General features: G+C 39.2%; 1 protein-coding gene across 2 annotated transcripts in view; it reads right to left on the reverse strand.

Annotated features, from left to right (window-relative positions):
• Nucleotides 1–23,955, reverse strand: part of AKAP6 (A-kinase anchoring protein 6) — a 438,207-nt gene that overhangs the window by 103,931 nt on the left and 310,321 nt on the right. For both annotated transcript variants that reach the window (XM_058540747.1, XM_058540748.1), the window contains 2 exons: nt 17,786–17,934; nt 1,667–1,787 (listed from right to left, as the gene is read on the reverse strand). In XM_058540747.1, coding sequence (XP_058396730.1) covers nt 1,667–1,787; nt 17,786–17,934 — 270 coding nt within the window. The remainder of the gene's footprint in view (nt 1–1,666; nt 1,788–17,785; nt 17,935–23,955) is intronic.

Genomic DNA, 23,955 nt, shown 5'->3' on the forward strand with positions numbered 1-23,955 from the left:
ATTTCCTATTAATTGTGATGTAAATTATATGGATGTGATTTTCACAAAGCATAGCATTGTGTCTGAAAAAATAGTGGTTTATGTGCAAAATACAAAATGCATCAAGAAGAAAAGAAATGTTATTTGGCATCATGAGTGCAATAAAATCTGAGATAACGGCCTATGATTAGGTAACTTTTGTATTATTTTTTCCTGTTTGGCTCAATTTTTAAGGCTTAAGTTTTAGGAATAAAACAAATATTTTTGTATCACTAAATTAACATAGATTTATAGGCTTTTTATATGGAATTCTTGATCCTGACATGAAATGTGATATTACCTAGCTTTGGTTACATTAGGTTGAGATTGTTCTCTAACAATATGTTATGCCAGAAGATATACTGGGTAGCTTTGTTGTTAATGTGGACAGCTATCCAGACAGGAAAGAGCTAATAGTCAACAAACTCAATTAATGTTGAACAAAATTCTCTAGGGAGTAAAATATCACCATTTGCTGAGTCTCTGGGGAGCTTATATCTACTCTTAACCAAGATAATTCTCAGGGCATCCTAATTAAAGTCAACCAGACCCTTGAAAAGTACCAGTGAACATCTTTCTTTAGAGGAGGTAAAAGTTAAAATAATAAATTAAGGAAAGGTAACTTAAAATGATAAAAATTGAAGAAGAAAGAAGACAACTTTTATTTGACCTTGAATGTACTTCTTATTCTATAAGAAATTTTAAAAAGCTAGAGGGTAGTTGTTTCTTGTCATTATACTGTTGCTGATTCTGTGGTTAGTTATTAATTTTATTTTTTATGATTCACAATCTGCTCTTTGAAATATGCCATATGCTCAAAGCAATTCAAGGATGACAACTGTCAGAATTACTCCAATAAAAATTGCCTAAATGAGGAAGATTTACTGCAGTCTGATATTTCAGTAGAAAGTCCCTCTACCCTCCCCAGCAGCTTTGTCAGACACTGTGAATTTCGCAACCATTTTTTCAGTCAAAATCACATGGCTGCTTTGGAAGAACTTCTAAGATTATTTTAGTAGAATTGGTAGAACACACTAGGCCAAGGGTGAATTAGCAGACATGGAAAACAAGATAGATAGTTATTAGATGGATTGCCTGCAATCAATATGTGAGTTCCAAGCCAGTTTTCTTAAATCACACGCAAATGTATTGACTTAATATGACAATGTCTGCTCTATGTATCACTAATAAACATTAAATTGGATGAGCCCTGGACCCTGCAAGCAGCAAACCAAAGCGAAGGCAAATGTATATTTTCCTCTGGAAAGATCTGAGGGGTGGAGAGAATTCACCTGAGTGCTCCAATCACAACACATTTTGTTAAATGTTACCAGTCCATTTATCCTTCATTTTGTTTCAGTCTATTTATTAATGCAGTTTCATTTATTGCTATTCATCTTGAAGATAAATCTTTGTCCTTCTATAGAATTACACCAAATAGAATGTGATAAAGGGAACTTTCTTGCAATTATGATGTCGGTGCAGCCTGTCAGCACACAAGGGATGGAAATGAGGTTGGGGACAGGGATGGGAATTCTAACAGACACCATAATACATACAATGAGCACAAAGATATCCTGAGAGAGAGAGACTTGTCAGGCTAATCAGATCTTCCACAGCAAGGTAAGGCAAGAAGCGTAGCTCTAACCTTGTAAAGATGCTGCTGCTGCTCCTCTGACATCATCAGGTCGTGGCTGTCCATCACGAGGGACTCCATGTCAATCAGCCAATCCCAGAGCTCCTGGTATTCGGAATCAAAGTCCAGAAGCCTGAAGATGAGGCACACAATGTATTATGCACAAATACAGTGTAGTTGCTAAAATCCCATATTAGAATAATATACACTTGAAAACCCATAATGCTCCTAGGTGATACATGCAAAAACCACTGTGTGGTTACACAGTGGGCAAAATAGGAACTCAAGCCTGTGACAGAGCCATTTCTTAGATTTGAAACCATAACATGTAATTCTGATGCTCATACCTGAGACATATCATGGCTATTCCCATTTGCTAACCCTTTCTGAGTGTTTGCAGCACTTGAACAAAATGACTACTACGATGTCCTTGAAAAAGAGCACTGTCATATTTAACAGACTGAGAAGTGGAGGGTCAGTGTCTGGTGAAGGTTACACAGTCCAGAATCTGGGGTAAGACTAGCACCCTCAAAATTTGAACCCCTTTCTCTTCAACTAGATTTTCCATAGATATTGCATTCCAATACATTCATGATTAAGAATATGAATTTAACGAATTTCTCTACAATGATCACAATACATTATCATATCCAAAATATTATTTTCACTGGGAAATGACTCAATCATTTATCTGTCCCTCTGCTGTCTATCTGCCTATCTCTGCAAACATACATCCTACATCTATTGTCATGGATGAGTAGCCAGCATTTCAGCTTAGCACTCACAGATAGGCTTGAGTGACTCTGGTAAGCCAGTGAGCACCAGGGGCAGATCCAGTATTAGACAGGTGTTCCCCACAGACATGTAGGAAACAAAGGTAAGGACAGGAAGTCAAAACAATGAATCTTTGAATAGCCAGCAATCATTAAAATTCAAAGGAGGATCACTATGGTTTTCAACAAAATAAATCATTAGAATAAGGAGCTTAAAAGGATTAATGTGATTCTCTATTGAAATCCTGGTGAATAAGTAAAGCCCAGATTCTTCTAAAACACTGTGATCAGAAAATGAAAGTACAGGATGAAACACTGTGACTTTGTCCTTCTCCCCAAAATCACCCCCCTAACAGAAAACCTAGAGTCTTGCCAAACTGTAACTGAAAAAAACCCTATCAGTACTAACGAAGCAGGAGCCTCAGGTATGAATCTGGAGTTATCAAGTGAGCATCTTATTACTACCCTGTTCCTGTCTCTATACATTAAATGACTGCTTTCCAAGAAAATGAACATCTAGTTTTCATAACTTAAAATTTAATCTTAATAGATCTGTCAAAAAAAATTAAGGTGTGTCTGGTGACAGAGGAGACTAGATCTAGAATTGTCTATTTTATTTTAATTACTTTACCATAATTATAAAAATTCTTGATTAGGACCATAAGAACCCAAGGGCAAGAATCGTCACTGGCTAAGATGCAGAATTGATTAATAAATGTTCAACTGAATGCCAACAATGGGTATAGTTGATGTAGCCAAAACATTCCGTAAGGCTTTGGTGGCCTAGAGCAGTGCTTCTCATACTTGAATGTGCCTGTGGCGGAGCCGAGGATCTGGCTGAAAGGCAGGTAATGATTCAGTAGTTCTAGGTTGGGGCCTGAGATTCTGCATCTCTAACAAGTGTTGACAACTGGCGATGCTGCTGCCCGTGGACCTCACTTTGAGTAGCAGGGACTTCCAGCATCCACGTGAAACCTGAAACAGTAGCCCATTTCCAAATACTAAAAAACAAAGAACCACTGTAACAGGGACAAATAAACCATCAGGCTTTCTTTATTAACTCTGTGAGTGACTAATAAGCATTTGCTCATGAGACAGGTACAATCATTTAGAAACACCTCCTGAATTATGGTCACCGTTTCTCTCTCTTTGTACCCTCCCACATTTTAACCATAAAGACAGGGGAAAGGTGGAATGCTACTCCCAAAATCACGAGAGTAAGATCCAGGGGAATGTTAAAAGCAACGTGGAAAGGAAGGGAAAATCTCCCTGCTTCCACCTCAGTGGATTTGGGGAGTAAGAAGGAAATAAAGGCAAGAGGAGCAGGTGCTCAGATGTGAGTCCTCCCCTCTTCTGGCCTAAAACCCAGAGGGCAGGCACGTGAGACAGGGTGAAGGGAAAGCCAAAAGCACAAGGAGGTCAGCTCCATTTCCCTCCAGGAAGTCTGAGAGGAGACCGCCTTCAACAGTGTCCTTACTATACCTTGGAGATATGTTGGTGTAGTCAGAGGGGGGCTTTGGGCAGGCCTCCCTTTGCTACCCTGTTCTCTCATCCCCTGCTGAGGTTTCTGGGAGTTCAGCCGGTGAACTTGACAGAGATGTTGCCATGGCAACAGAAGCACAATGATCTCAAGGAGAGCCGGGGGGCCTCTGAAGCCAGACCTCAGAGAGTTGGCCAGGCCAGTGTGGGCTGAGATGAGGCTTAGTCAGCCTAACCTAAGTCAGAAAATACCTCCTAACCAAGCCAAGAGACAACAACACAGCCACAGCCCTTTTTGGGGGCAACCTCATAAAGTCCAGGGCAAGACTCATTTCAATGAATCCAGCCAGCCTGTACCCAGGGCAACGTTAAGCCAGGGCACGTCATTGCACCCCAGAATCACAAGGTCAAGTAAGCCCCCTATATGCTTTCAGATGCCATCTTGGACAAAAAAAAAGAAGAGGAAAAGTAAATCTGAATAACAGCATTTATCCCAAGAGGTTGTTCCCTAAAAAGAATGTTAATTTATTAAGGGATGCTATAAGCTTTGTGTTTAAAAGCCTGAATTCTGATCTCAAAGCAGGGTTTTTTTGTTGCTTTACCAGGAAAGTATGTATTTAGGATGTCTCATAAAAATGAAACTTTGACCATAACCAAACAATTCAAGGGCAAGGGATGAATTTATCTTTGCATCCCTAATGCCCAGCATATTACCTGCTTAATGATGATGAATGATTGTAGATAATGAAATCAAAAATCTTTAGTAGGGCAAGAATGACTTCAGAAGAGCAGCATGTGACAGAGATAATAGTATCTCATCCCCAAAATGCCAATACCAACGCAACCAGTGCAACATGGACTTCTTCACTCATTCTGAAGGTGGGATTCCGCCTTCAGTATATGATAATGGTATATTTGCTTACTTAAAATGATTAAGTGCAGCAGATTCTCAATTAATGTGAGTTGTCTTCCCATTCCTTTCACATACTCCTCTTTTCTATAGTGAAAATTAAAGATTTATGAATAGATTTTAAATAAATGAAAAATATATACAGGATGATAAAATGTTCAGAACCATGAAATTTTTTCACTGGCTCTTTGCCATGCTTTTATATCCATTGAGTTGGTCCCTCTTATTATTCTCCTTACAAAGGGACTTAGAACAAAAGCCATTTCTTCTAGTTAAACACACCTCAGTGTCCATCTCAGATAGTCTACACTAGAAACCTGCAGGTGGCAAATGAACCCCACAGATACTCCCCCTTTCTTTGGTCTAGTCTAGTTCATCCTACCTGAGAATATTTAGGCTTGAGTTGATTAGATACAGCAAATGCTTTGGTTCCATATTTTGTTTCATTAGTGTAGAACCAGCACCAGTGTTTGCCAAATGACAAATTCTCATAATGTTCTAATACTGAAGACAAAAACATTTTTTTAAGCAATTGTGCCTGATTTCAGATTCTTGGCCGTGTATTAATTCACAGCTTAGAAAAGACCTGAGAGTTTTCCAAATTTAGTGAAACCAAATATTTAACTCCGTAGCAAATCAGAAATAAATTACTAGAACTTCTTTGTTGGCTCTTTTGAAAGCTTCTGAAATGACTGCAATTTAATGTGCTCATTATTTCCGGAAAATTCTGAGGTAAGGAAGTAGTTTACTTTCTTATGTATACATTACCTGCAAAGGTGTGCTAAGTGTTTTTCAAGGGATTTTATAAAAGACAGTGTCTTCCAGGAAAAGTGTCAACTACTATACAGGGAAACAGAGAAGATCATAGATGAGGGAATTTATCAAGAGTAGCGTAGAACTGGTTAGCAGTTTTATATCCCTTTGAAGAATATGTTGATTCTATCAGATGAATGCAGACCCACATTCTTTTCTGGAATTCCTGGTGACAAATGCCTCTGTTTTTAGAAGGGAGAGAGAGGTGATTGAAATTGTGGTAAGTAGCTCAGAATCTTATAAGTGATATGAGTATGGCAACTACTCTTTTGGAGGGATTTTCTTCATAAAATTCTATTTGTCATTGTGCTTGTGTTTTTGAGTCAACTCATTCACTCAAATATGTAATCTCCTAGATGTTAAAGTCTCAAAGCATACCTTTTCAGTACTCTATGAATATGTTATATTCCCTATGAAAAGGTTACACAGCAAACTCACGTGTACTATGAAAGCGTTATAAAGCAAACATATCACCAAAACGGTATTCTTTTAGATACTTTTCCTTTAAATTGCCATGTACTTGATCTTAAATGGGTTCACAATAAAAGAGTTGGACATTCTGTTGTAGGTATAATATTCTCATTTTAGGAGGTTTAAAAGCTTAATCATGTTATGAGGAGAAAAAGTCTTCTAATCAAAGTCAGTTTTTGTTAGATAAATACAGAATTATGAATGTATTTATTTCATAGTCCAAGAATAATAGAGACAAAGACCAGGCTATGGAGAAATAAGTGTGCAATTTTTTCTTTAGTGTTTACTAGTAAGTTTCGGTTAACTACTATGCGTAATTGCCAAAAGTATTGCCCAACGTCTTGTCCACCACTTTACTCTGCCTTTCTAAGGTTAAAGAGATTCCAGGGCCTTTCACCACAGAAATAAAATACTAACAAGCTTATTTAGTATAATTTTTCTGCAGATTGGATAGCAATATATTATTTGTAAGGCTGGCATAGTTTAAGAAATAATCCTTCCTCTAAACCCTGATGGGAGTTATGTTTGACTGGCTAAGTGTTTGAATACATAAATGCATTCAGCCTTTGGTATTTAAAGTGACCATCATTAACTCAACATTTCAACTTAAACTTTGCTTAAAAGATAAAGTTTCACCCAAGTGAAATCAATGGGAGGTGTGTGTGAATATATAAAGTTTCAGCTTGGCCCACTAAGGAATTTTGATTAAAACAGACAACCAGATGAAGAAATCATCAAAATAGAGCACTTGTTGCTTGAAGAAAAGATAACGTTCTGGCAATTTTTCTACCTAAGGCTGAGTAATATATATTTTGGAGCATTAAAGAATCCATCTTTTGTAGGCTTAATGGTTCATTTCACACCAACACATGCAAAAACACAAGACCAGTTCCTGAAATACCAGCTTGTCTATACTGGGACTTCTGTTAAATGATCCAATTTTCCTAGCTTCTTTAGCATATTGATTCTTTCCCCAAATATTCACTAAGTGTTCACTGTTCACATTATTTGCTCGAGGAAGTTTGCCTCTGGTTTTCAAAAAAAAGACACTAAAGGGAGTGGTAACAAAATCTTGTAAAAATACGGTTTAAGAATTTTACTGAAGTAAAATACTCGTAATGGATCAGAATTTCCCATCATTCTCTACTCCGTGTCGCATGTAAGTGCAGAAGGGAGACACAACAGTGGTACCCAGCCCAATCATAATATCATTAAAGAATGAAATGTAGCTTTCCAGACATGGAATCTGATATGCACAGTTGCATGTAGAATCCCTTTCCACTCTAAAGATATTAAAGTGTGGACATTAATTTACTATTTTGAATGAAAATTCATGAGCGACTTCCTCATGAGAAAAGCAGCCTGCCTTTGCCATTAATAAATAAAAAGGAATATGGAGTTCTTTCCGGGAGTAATTTTCTCAGTTCTCACATATACCCACGTACATGTGAAAATGTCTAAGAAAAATAAAATCAACCCCACAAATTTGTTAATGACTGGCCCTACTTTCTCATGGACCCATGGACCATCTGTCCATAAACATTTGTTATTGAAATAAAAGACATAAAGCAAAAAAATTCTAACCTCCAAGATTAGCCATAAAATTAGAAATATCAATGTAGATTTCTCAACATACTTAGAAGATTCTGTTAGGCTGTCAGGAAGTCAAAGCCATGTCTAAATTTCCAGATAATACACTATATTTCCAGCCAAGGAGCTGGAAAACATTCTGAAGAATTGAGAATCAGTAGTGATTCTAACACAAATGGGGGAACCATACTTCAGAAGACAAAGCAAGAGATGGTGTTGTTTAAAAATTAACTCAAAATGGACTAAAGACTTAAATGTAAGAACTGAAACCATAAGACTCCTAGAAGAAAATATAGGCAGTACTCTCTTTGACATTGGTCTTAGCAATATCTTTTTGGATACGACGCCTCAGGCAAGGGAAACAAAAGTGAAAATAAACAAATGGGACTACATCAAATTAGAAAGCTTCCGCACAGCAAAGAAAACCATCAGCAAAACGAAAAGACAACGTACCAATTGGGAGAAGATATTTGCAAGTCATATATCTGATAAGGGGTAATATCAAAAATATATAAAGAACTGATACAACTCAGCACCAAAAAAACAAACAACCGGATTCAAAAACGGGCAGAGACTCTGAACAGACATTTTTCCAAAGAAGACATACAGGTGGCCAACAGGCACAGGAAAAGATACTCGGCGTCACTAATTACTAGGGAAATGCAAATCACAACCACAATGAGATATCACCTCATGCCCGTTAGAATGGCTATTATTAAAAAGACAAGAAATAACAAACGTTCTAGAGCATGTGGAGAAAAGGAAACCTTTGTGCCCTGGTTGGAATGTAAACTGGAGCCACTACGGGAAACAGTATGGAATTCCACAAAATAATTAAGAATAGAACTACCAAATGATCCAGCTATCTTACTTCTGGGTATTTATCCCAAGACTATGAAAACAGTAATTTGAAAAGATATATTCACCCTTCTTTTCATTGCAGCATTATCCACACTAGCCAAGACATGGAACCAGGTGCCCAACGATGGATGAATGGATAAAGCGTGGTATATACATATATATACAATGGAATACTCCTGAGCCATAAAAACGATGAAATCTTGCCATTTGCGACAAGATGGATGGACCTTGAGGATATTATGCTAAATGAAGTAAGTCAGAGAATGGTATACACCATATTATTTCACTCATATGTGGAATATGAAAAACAAAACAAAACAAATGAACAAACAAAACAAAACAAAAAACTCAGAAGCAGACAATGGATTGGTGGTTACCAGAGGGGAATGGTGACGGATAAAAACTAGACTTTTGGTGAAGAGAACGCTGTAGTATACAGAGATGTCAAATTATAATGTGGTACACATGAAACCTATACAATATTATAAACCAATGTTACCTCAATAAAAAAAAAAAAAAGACATATGTTGTTTAAAATTAAAAAAAAAAAAAGATAAAACTTCCTATGTCATTATCTGTGTGATAGAGGGGACTGGATCCAGACCCGCTACCAGCACACTGGGGTGGGTCAGGCAGCTCAGTCTTTTGTAAAAGGACTGCTCCACCCTAGGCCTCACTGGTTTTCAAAGATTTAATAGGCAACAGGGAATGTTTACCCTCAGGGTTAGGGCAGGAGGTGAATAACCCGGAAACGACTCTCTGCCATCCAACCCCTAACACAAGCCTCTCAGCAGAATTACTATGGAGAGCTCCCCGGGTGGCTGGTCTACCTCCTCCATCAAGGCTGACCCTGCCCAGGGAGCGCTATGCTCAGCTCCACGGTTTGAGTCACTTGCAGAACTGCTCTGACTGAATTACGCTTTGACACCACTTCTGCAGCCTACCCCAAAAAATTGTCTTGGGAATTTGGTTTCTCTTGGAGGGATGTATCACAGATGCCTGTCTTCTCCTTAAAGAACCACAGGAGAAACTCCTCTCAGGTCTCCATGGCACAGAAGCTGTGCTTTCCCCGACATATGTTATTGCTAAGCTTAGGACACTATGAACGTTCAGATGGAGATTTCTTTCTTTCCTTTGGGTGTGGAAAGCTTAGGGCCAAATCATAGTCCTTCTCGAAGACATGCATAGAATATGCATTTTTTTGTTTTCTTATACATATTTTACTTTTGCCTAACTTACTTCAATCAAATATTGATTCTATTTTGTTGTAAACATTTTTGTAAGTTGACTCAAATCCTTTGTGAAGGAAATGGGAGAATGGATAAAGGGATAAATTTTAAAGAAAGGAGTTAAGCCCTGCACATTAAAATGAGGTAGATTAGATTTGTCTTGGGTGCCCTCTCATTGCCCCTGTTAGCACCTCTCTCCCTCTTCAGAGGGCCCCATTGACCCTCTAAAGCAGTACAGAAATTAAGATGGAAGGGAGATACATGTATACCTTTATTGGCTGACTTTACTGTTAACTTTGAGGTAACACTTCCTCAGAAGGTAGGCTCTACCTCTCCGGTGTGCCCTGTGTTGGCTCCGGGTGTGCATGGCCTTAGATCACTGAAGTGGAAGACCGTCTAGGTCTAAAATTAGTTTAACGTATTTGCACTTTAAAAGAGTATAATATGACCCCATTGAATACATTTCAACTGGTGAGATTTTTTTTTTTTTAGCCCAGAAAGACCCATTTTAATAATCACATAGTACCCAGAATATCAACTATCCAGAAGGTAACCAGCCACTTTTTGCTCCTTTTGACTGCATGCTGTGTTGTGATCTTACTATTTAATAACACAGAGTGCAAGGGAAAAAGCAAACAGGACCTGAAGGGAACACTGATCGCTATTCATTAGATTGAGATAGGGCAAGAAAGTAGAAATGCGTGGTGGAAATAAGGCTTCTTTGGGTTGTCTAGTGATTTATCTGCAAGCATGTTTTCAACTTCGGCGCATATAAGAGAGAGTACTTCATTTTATGGCTGGTGTGTACCAAAAAGAAAACATTTTATGTAGCAATGCTCCAAAAACACCCATTGAGCAGAAATTCAAAATGGTCAGAGTGTGTGTGTGTGTGTGTGTGTGTGTGTGTGTGTGTGTGTGAGAGAGAGAGAGAGACAGAGAGAGACAGAGAGAGACAGAGAGAGAGAGAGGATGAGTGAGCCTGAAAGATCATCTAACTGCACAGGGGTACTTTTGGCCTGTTGCTCAACAGAAGACCAGAAAGATCCCCCCGGAGCAGTGCAGTCCAGGGTGATTATATCCCTTCTCAGGAGGTTAAAGTCATTCAGTGTATCTTATTACTTAATTAATTTAGAGAATCAAATTTGATCTTTAATCCAGCAATGTTTCAATAGTGACATTTGTTTTCAATTGTCAATATCATTTCTCTTTGGGAGTCTTTTGTATAAATTTGGGTGTGTGTGTTTTCACACCAATACAGAGATGCATCCTTTCCTAAAGGAAAACGACCTCATCTTTCCTGCCAAACTTTTAACCTTTTGTCTATTTAAAGTTCATCTAGTTCAGCCTGGTGGGCTTGGGAATAACCTACATACACTATTTGTATTTGGGAGTAAAATTTAGGCTGAAACCTTGCATGATGAGGGGTGAATTACTCACATATTCTTAGATATGGGGCATAAAGCTTGACTACATCCCCATCTGTAGACACTGCCCAAATTCCCCCACAGCCAGACGAAGCCTGGCATAAGGCTGAGAGACTGAGGTATCTTCTAGAACGTCACCACAAGAGCAGAAGTCCCTAAGAACTCCCTTGGGATTCCCTCCTGATCCCAGGAAGCAGAGTCACAAAACATCTCCATTCCCTTCTGCTTCAATAACATCAAATTATTCCTTATAGTAACCCTCAACACACACAGACACACCCCCTACATAGTTACTGTCTTGTGGCTGAAATCTTTACCCTCCCTCCACCCGATCTTTTCCTAATGGCAAATATCTACGTATCTTTTGGGACAGCTCAGATGTTCCCTTCTCTCATCAACTTCCCTGACCCCTTCTAGCCAGGCTGGATTAGGCAGGCCTCCTAGGTACCTCCCCAAAACTCGCTACCTTGAGTTTTGCCCATTATTTCTTAAGGATGTATCTGAGTGTCTGTATCTTTCTCCCCCACTAGACTGAGGACTGTGGAGATTGAGTCTTGTGTATTTCTTTCATTTCTAGCATCTCATACCACTCCCTGCAACATAGTAGTTGCTCAGTGCATATTTCATAAATGATTTTTCACATATCTATTACATTCCATATATTTTAGACATTTTCTTATCAAGTATTATAATTCTGTGCTGTAAAAAGTATGCAAAGTAGACTGGGATAACTACTCCCATTTTACAGACTGAGATATTGCATCTTGAGGAGATTAAGTGTCCCAATCAAGGTCACACAGATAAAAAGTAGCAGAGTGCCAACTTGAATTCCAGTCTTTAATTTTTAATCAAGTAGGCTCTCTCTCCTCCTTTAAGAATGCATGACTACCCCTAAAGATAAATATTATTTGTGTAGTTGGAAGCAATCTGAGCAGACCTAATGCACTCTCATATCTAGGATCAGGTGCTTTTACCTGCGGCTTTAAGACAGAAAATAATAGTCCACTGTAGTCGTCAATTCCTGCCAATCAAGATACCACCTGGAATTCTCAATGATGTAGTTTTAATTTTGGAAGACTTGTAGAATACAGCAGGAAAGATTCTAACTGAAATCTGTTCCTATTATCCATACTCTTTAAAATAAGCATTCTTAAATATAACATTACGTCCACCTGGGAGGGTGGCTAGACTCTCACGAGGTAAGCTCCTAACCCTCTCAGCATCTGCTACCCGATAGTCCCCACACTGTCCTTTTTGATAGTTGAAGAGCCCAAAACATTCCTGAGCTCCAGATTGGCTTCCTGGGCATTTCCAATTAGATGTTCTACAGACCATCAAAAGAACCATGTCCCAAGGACTCAGCTTCTCTCCCGGCTCCTGCTCCTCCCCTGCATTCCCCACCTCAGTGAATGAGATGTCCGTCTGCCAAAGTGCACAAGCCTGAAACATGGAGGCCCATTCTTAAACTCCCCTTCCTTAATGCCCCCCATTTGGTGACCAGAGCCTGTCTCCAACTCCCTTCTTCCAGTCTCCATCGCTGCTGTCTTGGTTCAGGCCCTACCTATTCTCACTTGGATGACTGGAAGGGCCTCTTTACTGAGCACTGTCTAGTCTTGCCCATGCTAGTCTATCCTCCACATTGCTGCGAGAATATTGTTTCATAACCACCAATCTAGTCATGCTGGACATTCTTTACTGGTCTAGCTGCTTGTACACACTGCCTCCTCTGTAGAAATCACTATCCTTGTCACTTCGAACCCTGGGCGATCCTCCATGATGCTTCTCCTGGAGGGCTTTCCTGATTTACATACACCTGCCACCCTTTGTGTCCCGCTGCCTCTACATCCCCAGTGCCTAGTAGAGCCTGCACTTAATAGTTGCTCAATAAATATTAAATATTGAATGACACCAAAGTCATTTGAATCCAAATCCTCCTATTTTCTTTCTCCTCCTTGAGCCAGCAACTGGAACATCAGAGTGGCTCCTTTCTCCCCTTCATTCCCCTCATCTGATGGGTCACCGAGGTTTATCACGTCCTCTTTCTGGCTTTAGTCTCCAATCCAGTCTCCACATTCTCCATTAATTTCTAACCTAAAATCTCCAATGATTAAAGCAGTATTTCTCAAACTGCAGCATCAGCATCACCTGGAGGGCTTGTTAAACATACTGCTGGTCCCCACCCCCAGGCTTTCCAATGTAATAGGTCTGGAGTGGGGCCCATAATTGGCATTTCTAACAAATTCCCAGGAGATGCTGCTGCTGCTGGTCCAGAGACCACATTTCGAAAACCATTAGAGCAATGGTTCTCGACTGGAAGTGGGCAATAGAATATGATCATATCTTGGCCCAGTCTTACCCAGTAAATCAGAATTTTTAGTGGGGCAGGTGGACAGGCATTTTACAGCTTAAAACCTTCACAGGTGATCTTGATGCACTATCCTGGTTAAGAACCATGAAGTCAGTGATTAACTCCAGGATCTGGACTTCACTTCCTTCCCAAGCCTTATTTTTTACAACCACTCCAACTTTCTACTCTGCTCTCCAGTCATATGGAAAGGGAGGCAGTCTGATGATTCCAGACCTTTGCTCCCCCTCTCTGAGCCCCAGATCAGTTTTAGTTATTCATTTATGCGTCCACTCATTCACTGAGCACCTAGCACGCTCCAAGACTTGGGGCAGAGAGTGGGGAACGTGACAGACGCTGCTCTGCCTCATGAAGCCCACCCCATTTGCTGTGAGCTCCCCTAGCACCCTCTGCTTCCCCTTCTTTCTCATTACACAGGCAAATACTGGCTTAATGCCACACTTTCCTGCTAGATTGTAAATTTCATGAAGGCAGGAACTGTGGTCTGGCTTTGTAGGTACTCAATAAATGTTTGTACAGATTAAATTGAAAAGCTCTTTCTCTGACCTAGCCTTCTTTCAAAATTCATATCCAGGGTCCTTTCCTTCTGCCCTCTTTCCCCACCTGCTGCAACTCCACCACAGTCAGAATAGAGCTCTGCCTTCCATGAGCCCCACTCGCTCCCTCACGTAGATTTCTAACTCAGCCCTTGTGATCCTTTATTCCATGTTGTTTACAGATCTGGCACCTCTTACCGAACTGTGAGACTCTCAAGGGCAGGGGCCACTGCATTTTTGCTTTTTAATCTCTGCACTTCATACAGGAGGTACTTAATAATATTTGTCAAATTAATGAATAAAGTCAATTTTGTCTTCACTTATGCCTACTTTGCAAGGTTTTGCCCACATTTCTTGATAGCTTTAATGAAATCTCCTTAAGACTCTTCCATTTCTTTATAGTAGGAAGATACCATAATTTAAATTTTATACAGTATGGAATATGCACAACATGGGATTTAGGGGAAAAAATGTTTATCAAGGGTCCAAATGAAATCCTTGGAGAGCAAGCCAAGAGTGACTTTACGGATTGTCCACTGCATTGTGATCCAGGGTTCTGAGTTGATCTCTTAGCTCCATCTTAAACCATCATCCCAGACAAGCCAGTCATCCAGCCCTTTTGCCTTCCAGTTCTATTATTTAGAAACTGAACAAAAGACATGGTTTGTAACCCACATTAAGTCTTGACAGCAAATAGGATGCTACTTAATGAATTGAATATCTTTGAAATTCAAAATAAAATCAGACAATCTCCTGACAAAAAGAGGTGTTGGAAAAAGTGATGGTTACACTTTACAAAATATACAAAATGTAAGTGCTCTTGACAAACTCTCCTCAGAGCATCGTACCATGCACATAGTAGGCCTTCAATGAATATTTATTGGAGGAAAGAAACAAAACAATCTGTAAGTGCTTTCATTTAAATCAGCAGCTGTCGAAAAGCACCAACCTGCTCCTGTTGAGAATCACCAGTGACTCACACATTGCACATCCCTCCAGGAAGCTGTGGTTTCCCCCCTGGGGATGCCAGAGCCACTTAAGCCAGGGCCAAAAGTCTCCCACAGGTGAACACACTGTTACTAGAGCTCACACAGCCTCCATACATTAGGGGAAATCTTCCCACTTTACATATTCACAACTGCTAAACACACACTTCATCGTTGTATTTAAGCCGTGTTATATCACCTTGATACACATCTTTTCGTCAAGCCAGAGAGGCTATAAATTCATTTCTAAATGATATTTTGCTTATGTAAAATTCTTAGAAATATAAGATCACGATTCTATCTAGCAGCTGAGTCTTCCCTGGAGTAGTCACACATTTTTTCAACTACATACTCTTCTTAGCACGCATGTAGGCATGGGGAGAAAATAAAAATATATGAATTGTATCACCAACTTAATTTTCTCTTTAGTGATTGGATATCTGCATATGGAATGAAGACCCTAGAAAGCCCACACTATTCCACAATTGCTTATTGGAAACAATGCTCGTTCAGTGTAACAAAAGGAACAGTTAATGAAGTTTATGTGTCATCAGAGCAGATAATTTTACAAGGCTGTGTTCTTAAGGCTTCAGAATTAATGATTTGACTGTGGGAGCAAAGAGTCTTGGGGGCAGGACACCCCAGATAACCTCACCCACATGCATTTCTCAAACAATGCTTTTCTGTATGTAAACAGAAAATAGAAAGGAGTATATGGCTTTTGTCTTTAGTATTAAATAGCTGCCTTTTCTTCAGCACACTCTTAAATTTCTGCACAATGCACAGCCTTCAGCACCCCAAGGAGCATAAACAAAAGATATCAGGCGTGTTCACCTACTCCCACTTCACAGAACAATGCTTGTTGTTAACTAAGCAATTCCCAGGGCAGATTTATGATTTGTGGAGCCCAGAGTAAGTACCCAGGTTGAGTTCTTGGAATCTGAGGTCAGAAGCACGTGGTGCCTGCTCAATCCCCAGGGCTCTTAGAAAACATGAAAATGTGACCTAAAGTTTGTGCTTTCGTGTACTCCAGAGACTATTTAGGCGTTTAGAGAAATTAAAGCACATTAAGTCCTCAAAACAGCTTATTGTTCGTGCTCCAAGATTTAACCTTTTCTTTCTTATTTGCTGCTATGCTTTTGCTCTTGTGAATAAATGTCTACTGAATTGTATAAGACGAATCAAATATACACATAACATGTCTATGTATAAAAACAATCCTGATAGAGCAACAAATTTTACAGATGGATAAATTTGAAATTTTGAAAAGTCCTTTCTCATTTCCTAGACAGAATTATGACTCTGATCCTTTTCCTGTAGTCTTAGACCCTAGGTTATACCACAAGACAGAATTTGTAATCTGTGTACTTAATTTATCCCAAACATTTGTATGAGAATTTTAAATCCAGTCAGAATTACAAGCACTTAAAAGATAAATGCAGACAAGTGCATGAAAAGACTTATTTCCTCTTGCCTTTTCAGGGAATATTTTGGCTAGAGTTACACCCCATAAGTTTATATGATGCTATTAACATGTAACAGAACTTGGGGGAACCGTTTCTCCTCCTTGTTGTCTGACTCAAGTATAAAAGTGAGATAGGTTACTGTTTCCACTTTTATGAGTATAATTATTATCAAGTCATTAAAACTATGAAATAATTAAATTTCATTACTATTCTTTTACTCTTTAATAATTGCCTGCTAAATATTAGAATTGAGTCAGAAAAGACTAATATATATTTATACATATATACAATGTTTTTAATAAATAAATACACACACATACACACACACAATGTTTGCATAACTTTAAAGTCATTTGCAAATATCTGAAAGCACAACTTAACTATTCAATAGGACGGTTAGAATAGTATAAATACAGCCATATGTCTCAGGCTGACTGAAATTGTGATGGATCACTGAAGTCACTGGGTCCTTTCACACACCATAGACAATCAAATGTTAGTCTATTATTCCAATTGACTTTATGTGCAGCTAACCGGTTAGCCTATGGTCTCTAAACAATTATTAAATATCTATATTTTTCAAGAAAATTATGTTCTACCAAGTTTCCAATGAGGTTCTGGTATTTAAAATTTTCTTAGATAGACTTTAAAATAAATGGTGAAATTTAAAAACGGGGAAATACACTGAAAAAAAATTTATAAAGAAGACCAATACTATGGGTACAATGTAGTCACAAAAACACATGTAAAAATCACAAGGCTGTTTTGAAAAAAATAATAATCAAGTTAGGAAGTTCTGCGTTAGATGACAGAGGCGGATAAAATCCACAGTCTTCAATTCTGGCACGAATGGAAAAGAACATAAATGCCTAGTCTATTGAGATTCTCCTTGTCTGTTAGCTAGGGAGGAAACGCCTGCCTAACACCTACCAGTGGAATATCACTGAAAAAGTAGAGATTAGTGAGAATAAAACAACAAAAACAGGGCCGGCCCCGTGGCTTAGCGGTTAAGTGCGTGCGCTCCGCTGCTGGTGGCCCGGGTTCGGATCCCGGGCGCGCACCGACGCACCGCTTCTCCGGCCATGCTGAGGCCGCGTCCCACATACAGCAACTAGAAGGATGTGCAGCTATGACATACAACTATCTACTGGGGCTTTGGGGGGAAAATAAATAAATAAAGTCTTTAAAAAAAAAAAAAAAAAAAACAACAAAAACAATAGTTCCCTACCCATTGCCTCCCACTGAATGAACTTTCGACATATCAGCAAACTCCTCCTTTCTCTTGCTGCTGCTGGTGTACTGCTCACTGTACAGCTTGAGGGACATCTGCTCAACAGCATCTCTTTGTGCTTCCAGGTAGCATAGTTGAACCTCAGCCTGGAGAGAGAAACAAAGAGGAATTGCTGTTTTAATCCAGAAGGAATGCATTTCAAGTGAGGTGTAACAACTCAAAGAATGAGAATTGTTCACATCATTATACTGCTCCTTTTCGGGTTGGATTTAATGGGATCAGCTGGGCATATTACAGAATTATATTTTAGATCTGAATCTTATAAGTTCCTCCTTAAAATATGACCTGAATAAATGAACTCTCAGAAGACTCAGTAAATATCACAAAATATCCCTGAGATCATAATGCTGTATGATGAGACTTTACATAAAAATTCTGTGAAATTCCTTAATAATATTCTTTCTCATATTGCCACATTGTAACATTTATTTTTTAAAGATCCCCCTCCAACCCACACATTTGCATGGACACATATTTGAACGTTTCTCCTTCTCTTCCCTGAGGAGAATAAAAAAGCCTAGTACTAATTCTAATACCCCTTCAAAAGTGACAACAGACTTCCTTTATTACATTTTTTCGGTTCTCTGTATTATTGTCTTAATAATTTTAACAGAGAGAGAATAGTGATTTTGGTTACATGCAGGTTTGAGTTGTCAAATCTTTCATAGTTACTTGGGGCTCACTGTAGTGAAGAAGAGGTAGTAAGTTCACCACGCTGTTTTCTATCAAACCAAGGCCGAAAGAATGCTGAATAACATTTGGCATGGAAATGTATTGAATAGATGCTTTATTTATTGCAGCTGTTGTGATCCCTGTGGCTTCGGGTTTCCCTAGAACGCCAGATGAGACCGGAATGAAGTCTTCTCGGTGGTATGCTTGCCCATGGTAAAAGGGAGGAGGCGATGCTGAGTTCACATGCACGGTGGACCAAAGGAACTCTTATTTTCTTTTGGTGCGCTTCACTAAATCCAAGCATGTCTATTAACATTTCTGATAAGCCTTAAAATTGCTACTTCTTTATAACTTAATTACATATTCTCCTAAGAAAAACAGTTCTGGGTCAGCTGTTGGGTAGTTGCCAGAACTCTGCAACACATAAGAAAAGTCAAGTCGAGATATGAGCTGCTCTTCATGTCCAGCGACAACCAAGGCCTTCTGCCTGGTCTCTGGTTTTATAGACTCGACCATGGGAAAAAAGAGTCAGAGTTCTAAAGTGGCAGCTATTTAAAAGGGCAAATCAGGCCTCTGTAAAGGAAACGAGTAGCTTATGAAATGTGAGATCTCAAACCATTCTAGAGTTCCTGTGTTGTTGCTTTATACAAGCAGCTTTATTATGAACACTCTGGATTGCTGAGGAAGAACTTTTAAACCAATGCTAAAATTATTATATTAATATAACCGGAGTTTCAGAAATCAGTTAAAAACTGCAATCTATGTGTTGGTTCATGTCACCTTTTCTTGCTCAAACTAATTGGCTTGAATAAGAACAGACTCAACTGGATTAAGAATTATGTCAAGCAATTAAATGAAGGATAATGTTACATGGAGTGTATTCAGTTTAGGGGGAAGGGGTATGGCTGGTGAGAAGGCACGAAGGAAATGCTAGATATAGTGTTATTTAGCATCTTTATTAATGATGTGAAAGAAGAGGTATAAAGCATGTTAATGGCATTATAGAAGAGTCTGAACCAAAAGGTTTGCAGACATCACAGAACTTGGAGAAATAACGTCTACTGACCTAAGAATATTTTTTAATGGTAGGAGGTATAAAATTGAATGTAGGGAGTCAATGATTAGAAAAAACAACAGAATATATCTTTCAAAAGAGCATATAATATTTTTATGTGATTAAATATGAGAAAACTGAGAGATATTGAACAATAGTCAAAGAACTTAAAAACAACAGTCCTCCCAAATGCTACCCACGCACCCCTCCCCTCCCTAAAACTATAGAGATAATGGGGAGGTCATCTCCCACCAAGTATTCTATTGGAAACCACATTAGAATAATGCATCTGCACCATTAGGTGATCCCTAGAGGTTCCCATTAGTTTCAACCATCCTAAAGTAACAAGCTGGACCACTGCTTGTTCTGGGTAATGATCTCACAAATGTGTGCCACTGGTCACAAAAAGGATCATAAAGAGGAAGGTAGACTTAATAAAGACTCATTACTACTATGGAAAAATAATTGTAGTTCATCCTTTTGAGATCCTAGGCCATTTCTGCGTACACAAGGAAACACCTCACATGTGATACAGATACCCAGCAAGGAGTTCAGAGAACAAGGCTGAGAGCAACTCGAAAGATAATTAGTCACCTTACAAAAATGATTGAAATGTTGTAATCTAAGACTGTTATTGCACAATATCTCATCGGCATTTGACATAGGAAACCTCACTGCACTAACAAGGAGACGAATTAGATGGCCCAGGTCTTCCCTATCCACCTCTATCTCTGCTTTCACTGATTCATTTCTAAGTATGATGATAGAAAAAGAACCCAAGCAGCTCCGTCTGCTAAGGTTGAATGGCTTTGCCAGTCTAAATCTCTCTACAGACTGTCTTAACTTTTTCTCATACTACATCTTAGTCCAAAGATAAATTTTTAGGAAGACTTGAAGAAAATTCAATCTTTAAAAAAATAGTAACACTGAATCTCCGATTAAAATAATTTCATTTATTAGCATCTATGATAATAGTGCATACTTTTAAAAGTGGCTATATTTTACAAATGGAAATTATCCTGATTAAATAATATTACTGATGTGTAATCAATGAGATTTTGCAACTTACTCATTAAGGAAAAAAAAAGGAGCAAGAGGGAATAGACTCAATGACAGATCCACCTCTTACTTGCTGGTCACTAAGAGGCCCCTGATGCCGTCACTGGGAGTAGGAGTATAAAAAGAGCAACACAGGTAGATGGAACAAATGAACTGGATTTGGGTCTTTTCGTTTGAGTACTGGTGGCAAATCCATAATGAAAAGTTCAGCAAGCAAGAGGAAATGTTAAGACTGAAGTATAAACCTAGAGGCAACGGTTGACATTAGGAGATGAAATGAGAATGCCATGGGAGAGAGTGTATGATGAGAAGAGAAAAAGGATCAGTTCTCACTTACTCTAGTCTGGGCCTGCATTACCTCTTGGCTGACCTAATGTCATGGATTCTCAATCATTCTCCCACCCTCCTTCTCCACCATCCTCAAATCTGTTTATAGATGGTTCATTGATTGATCGTTTTGGATCACAGCTGAGATGACTGGCTGTTGTTGTTTCAGGGCTTAATTCTCGACCTCTGTTCTCTATTTACACTCTCTTCCATGGCTTTCAATGCCATCTATATAGTAATGGCTTCCAATCCTCTCATCTGAGCTTTACGTTTATATATCCAACATAGCATCTCACCTTACTACTTGGATTTACTTTAGGCATAATTGTTCAAAACAGAACTCTCCATTCTCATCCTTACCATGTCCCTCAAAACTTTCTGTACTTAGGCCTTTCCTTTTAAATAAATGGCACCATCTGTTGCCCGGCTCAGAAACCTAGAGGTCATCCTTGACTCCTCCTCTTCTCCATTTCCCACAGCCAGTTACTCCCTAAATTTTGCTGATTCCTCTTCCAAAACGTCTCCGCAGTGTGTCTCCCCAGTCTACATTGTTGCCAGCCTGGTCCAAGCCTTCATCCTCTCTCCCGTACGGTACAGCAATCATCTTCTAACGTGTATCTCCCGTCGCCCATTTCTGCCCTTCCAATCTTCCCTTACAGTCGCCAAAGTGGTCTTTATAAAACATGAGTTTCATACTGCATTCAGATCTAAAAGACAAACTTCTCCTGTGGCCAATGAGATTTGGTTCCTGCCTACCTCAGACCTCATTTTCTACTTATCTCCCTCTTGATCACCATGCCCTTGTCATCCTTGCCTTCTTTCAGTTCTTTAAACAGCTCTTTCCTGTCTCAGGACCTTTGCACATATTGTTCCTTTTCTTATGAACATTCTCTTGCTAATGTCTTTTCACACTTCAGCTTTCAGCTGACTTACTTCTTGGAGAGGCCTTCCCTGACCACCCCTATCAAAAGTAGATCCATTCTATTTTTCTCTATTTAAAAACAGTGTTAATTTCCTTCACAGCACATATCAAAATTTAAAATTCTTGTATTTGCTAGCTTGCACTTTTTCTGTCTCTGTCTCCAGACTCCAAGCTCCGTAAAGGATCTGTGTCTCCCTGTCTCCTTTGCCATTTTGTGTTCCCAGCACCTTGGCAGTATCTGGGACATGTTAGAAGCTCAGTAAATAATTGTTGAATGAATGAATTGTGCATTCATACATCCATCCATTTATTGCTCTTATGTTCACTGAGCCTTTATCATGTACCAGGAACTGCACCAGGGACTGTGGGTACAAAGAAGAACAAAACACAGTCCCTTCTCCCAAGGGATTGCAGGGTAGTGGAGGAAAGAGCTATGCCAACGGATGACTACAAGTGTGCCAAGTGAAATGATTGTAGAGGAGGATGTGAAATAAAACAAGTAATTGTCTGAAGGTGAGGAACGGGCAGTAAAAGCTTGACAGAGGTGGCATTTGAGCCAGATCTGGGAGTATGGGCATGACCTTGTCAGGTGAAGCAGGTGGATATATTTATAGGCAGAGTAACTCATTTGTTCAGAGGCCCAGAGTTGTGAAAGGAAGTGGCATGTTCAGAGAATGTTTGGGGCATTTGGACAAAGAGACTAAAGCAGAAGGGGATACACTATGGAGGATGTCAGCTTAGGGAATTTGGATGCTATCCAATGATGTGACAAAAGAAGATGTCATTATTTCTGTGATGGCCTTAATCTTCCTCTATCTACCTTTTTCTGTCATGGCAAGATAGTCATCTGATGGATTAGTTCAAATATGCTCATAAAGCTCCTACTTCCTGGTGTACTTTAAGAACATTGCACTGAGAAGGGAATCAACAGTTTCCAGCAGGCCAGAAACCCAGCATCCCAAGCAGCGGAAATGCCTAAGAGATTCTAGTAACTTGTGCCTCTAGTAAACCTTAACACAATGTTATAGACTGAATTGTGTAACCCCAATTCATATGTTGAAGCCCTAACCCTCAATGTGGCTATTATTTGGAGATAGGGTCTTTAAGGAGGAAATTAAGGTTAAATGAAGTCACAAGGGTGGGGCCCTAATCCAATAAGACTGGTGTCCTTACAAGAAGATGATGAGTGGGCGCACAGAGAAAAGGCCACGTGAGGACATAGCAAGAAGGTCATCTACAAGCCAGCGAGAGAGGCCTCAACAGAAACCAAACCTGCCAACAACCCGATCTGGGATTTCCAGCCTCCAGAACTGTGAGAAATAAATTTCTGTGGTTTAAGCCACCCAGTCTGTGGCATGTCGTTATTGCTGCCCTAACGGATGGGTACACATGATAAAGTCAGGAACACTGCCTTCTCATCTGAGGTTTAACACAATTGCTCTTCTGCTTATCATTAGTAGCATGATCCCCCCTTTATTTTGTATGCACCTAGAGCCTAAATCACTAGAGATACTCCTCTTCAAATTTAGACTTCAAATTAATAATTTAATCAGGACACGAGACACAATCTTCTAAAATATCTTATTTGAATTTGGCTTGGTATGTAGTGATCCAAATTCAGTGATCTACTTCAGGGCCTGAAAAATTACTCAGTGATCTACTTCCCTCCGGTATTGTGTTTAATAACAAAATAGCTAGCCCATGATAAATTTTAGGGGGTAAATTTCAGTCATTCTAACAATCTTTAAGGATTAAACACATAATCACTTTTATAATCACATAAAGACATATGCCTTATCCTTGCCTTAAAAAGCACTGGTTTAGTTAAGAAATATCAATTATTTCATTATCACTGCATGTCCCAGCATCCTTTATTGGGTTAAGTATCATGAGAATGTTAAAATTGATTTTATTCTCTCTTAACTCATGCCTTTGTAGGTCTGCCTGCTCACTCACACTGCACTTCGTAGCTTCCAACCACATCTACCCACCTACTTGCCTCTGGGTGTACGTCCTCCTCCTTCCCTCCTGATTCTGTCCATATCTCTGTTTAAGACCAAGCCCCTTCACTTG

The sequence above is a fragment of the Diceros bicornis genome, chromosome 5, assembly GCF_020826845.1.
Source record: "Diceros bicornis minor isolate mBicDic1 chromosome 5, mDicBic1.mat.cur, whole genome shotgun sequence".
Lineage (NCBI taxonomy): Eukaryota > Metazoa > Chordata > Mammalia > Perissodactyla > Rhinocerotidae > Diceros > Diceros bicornis.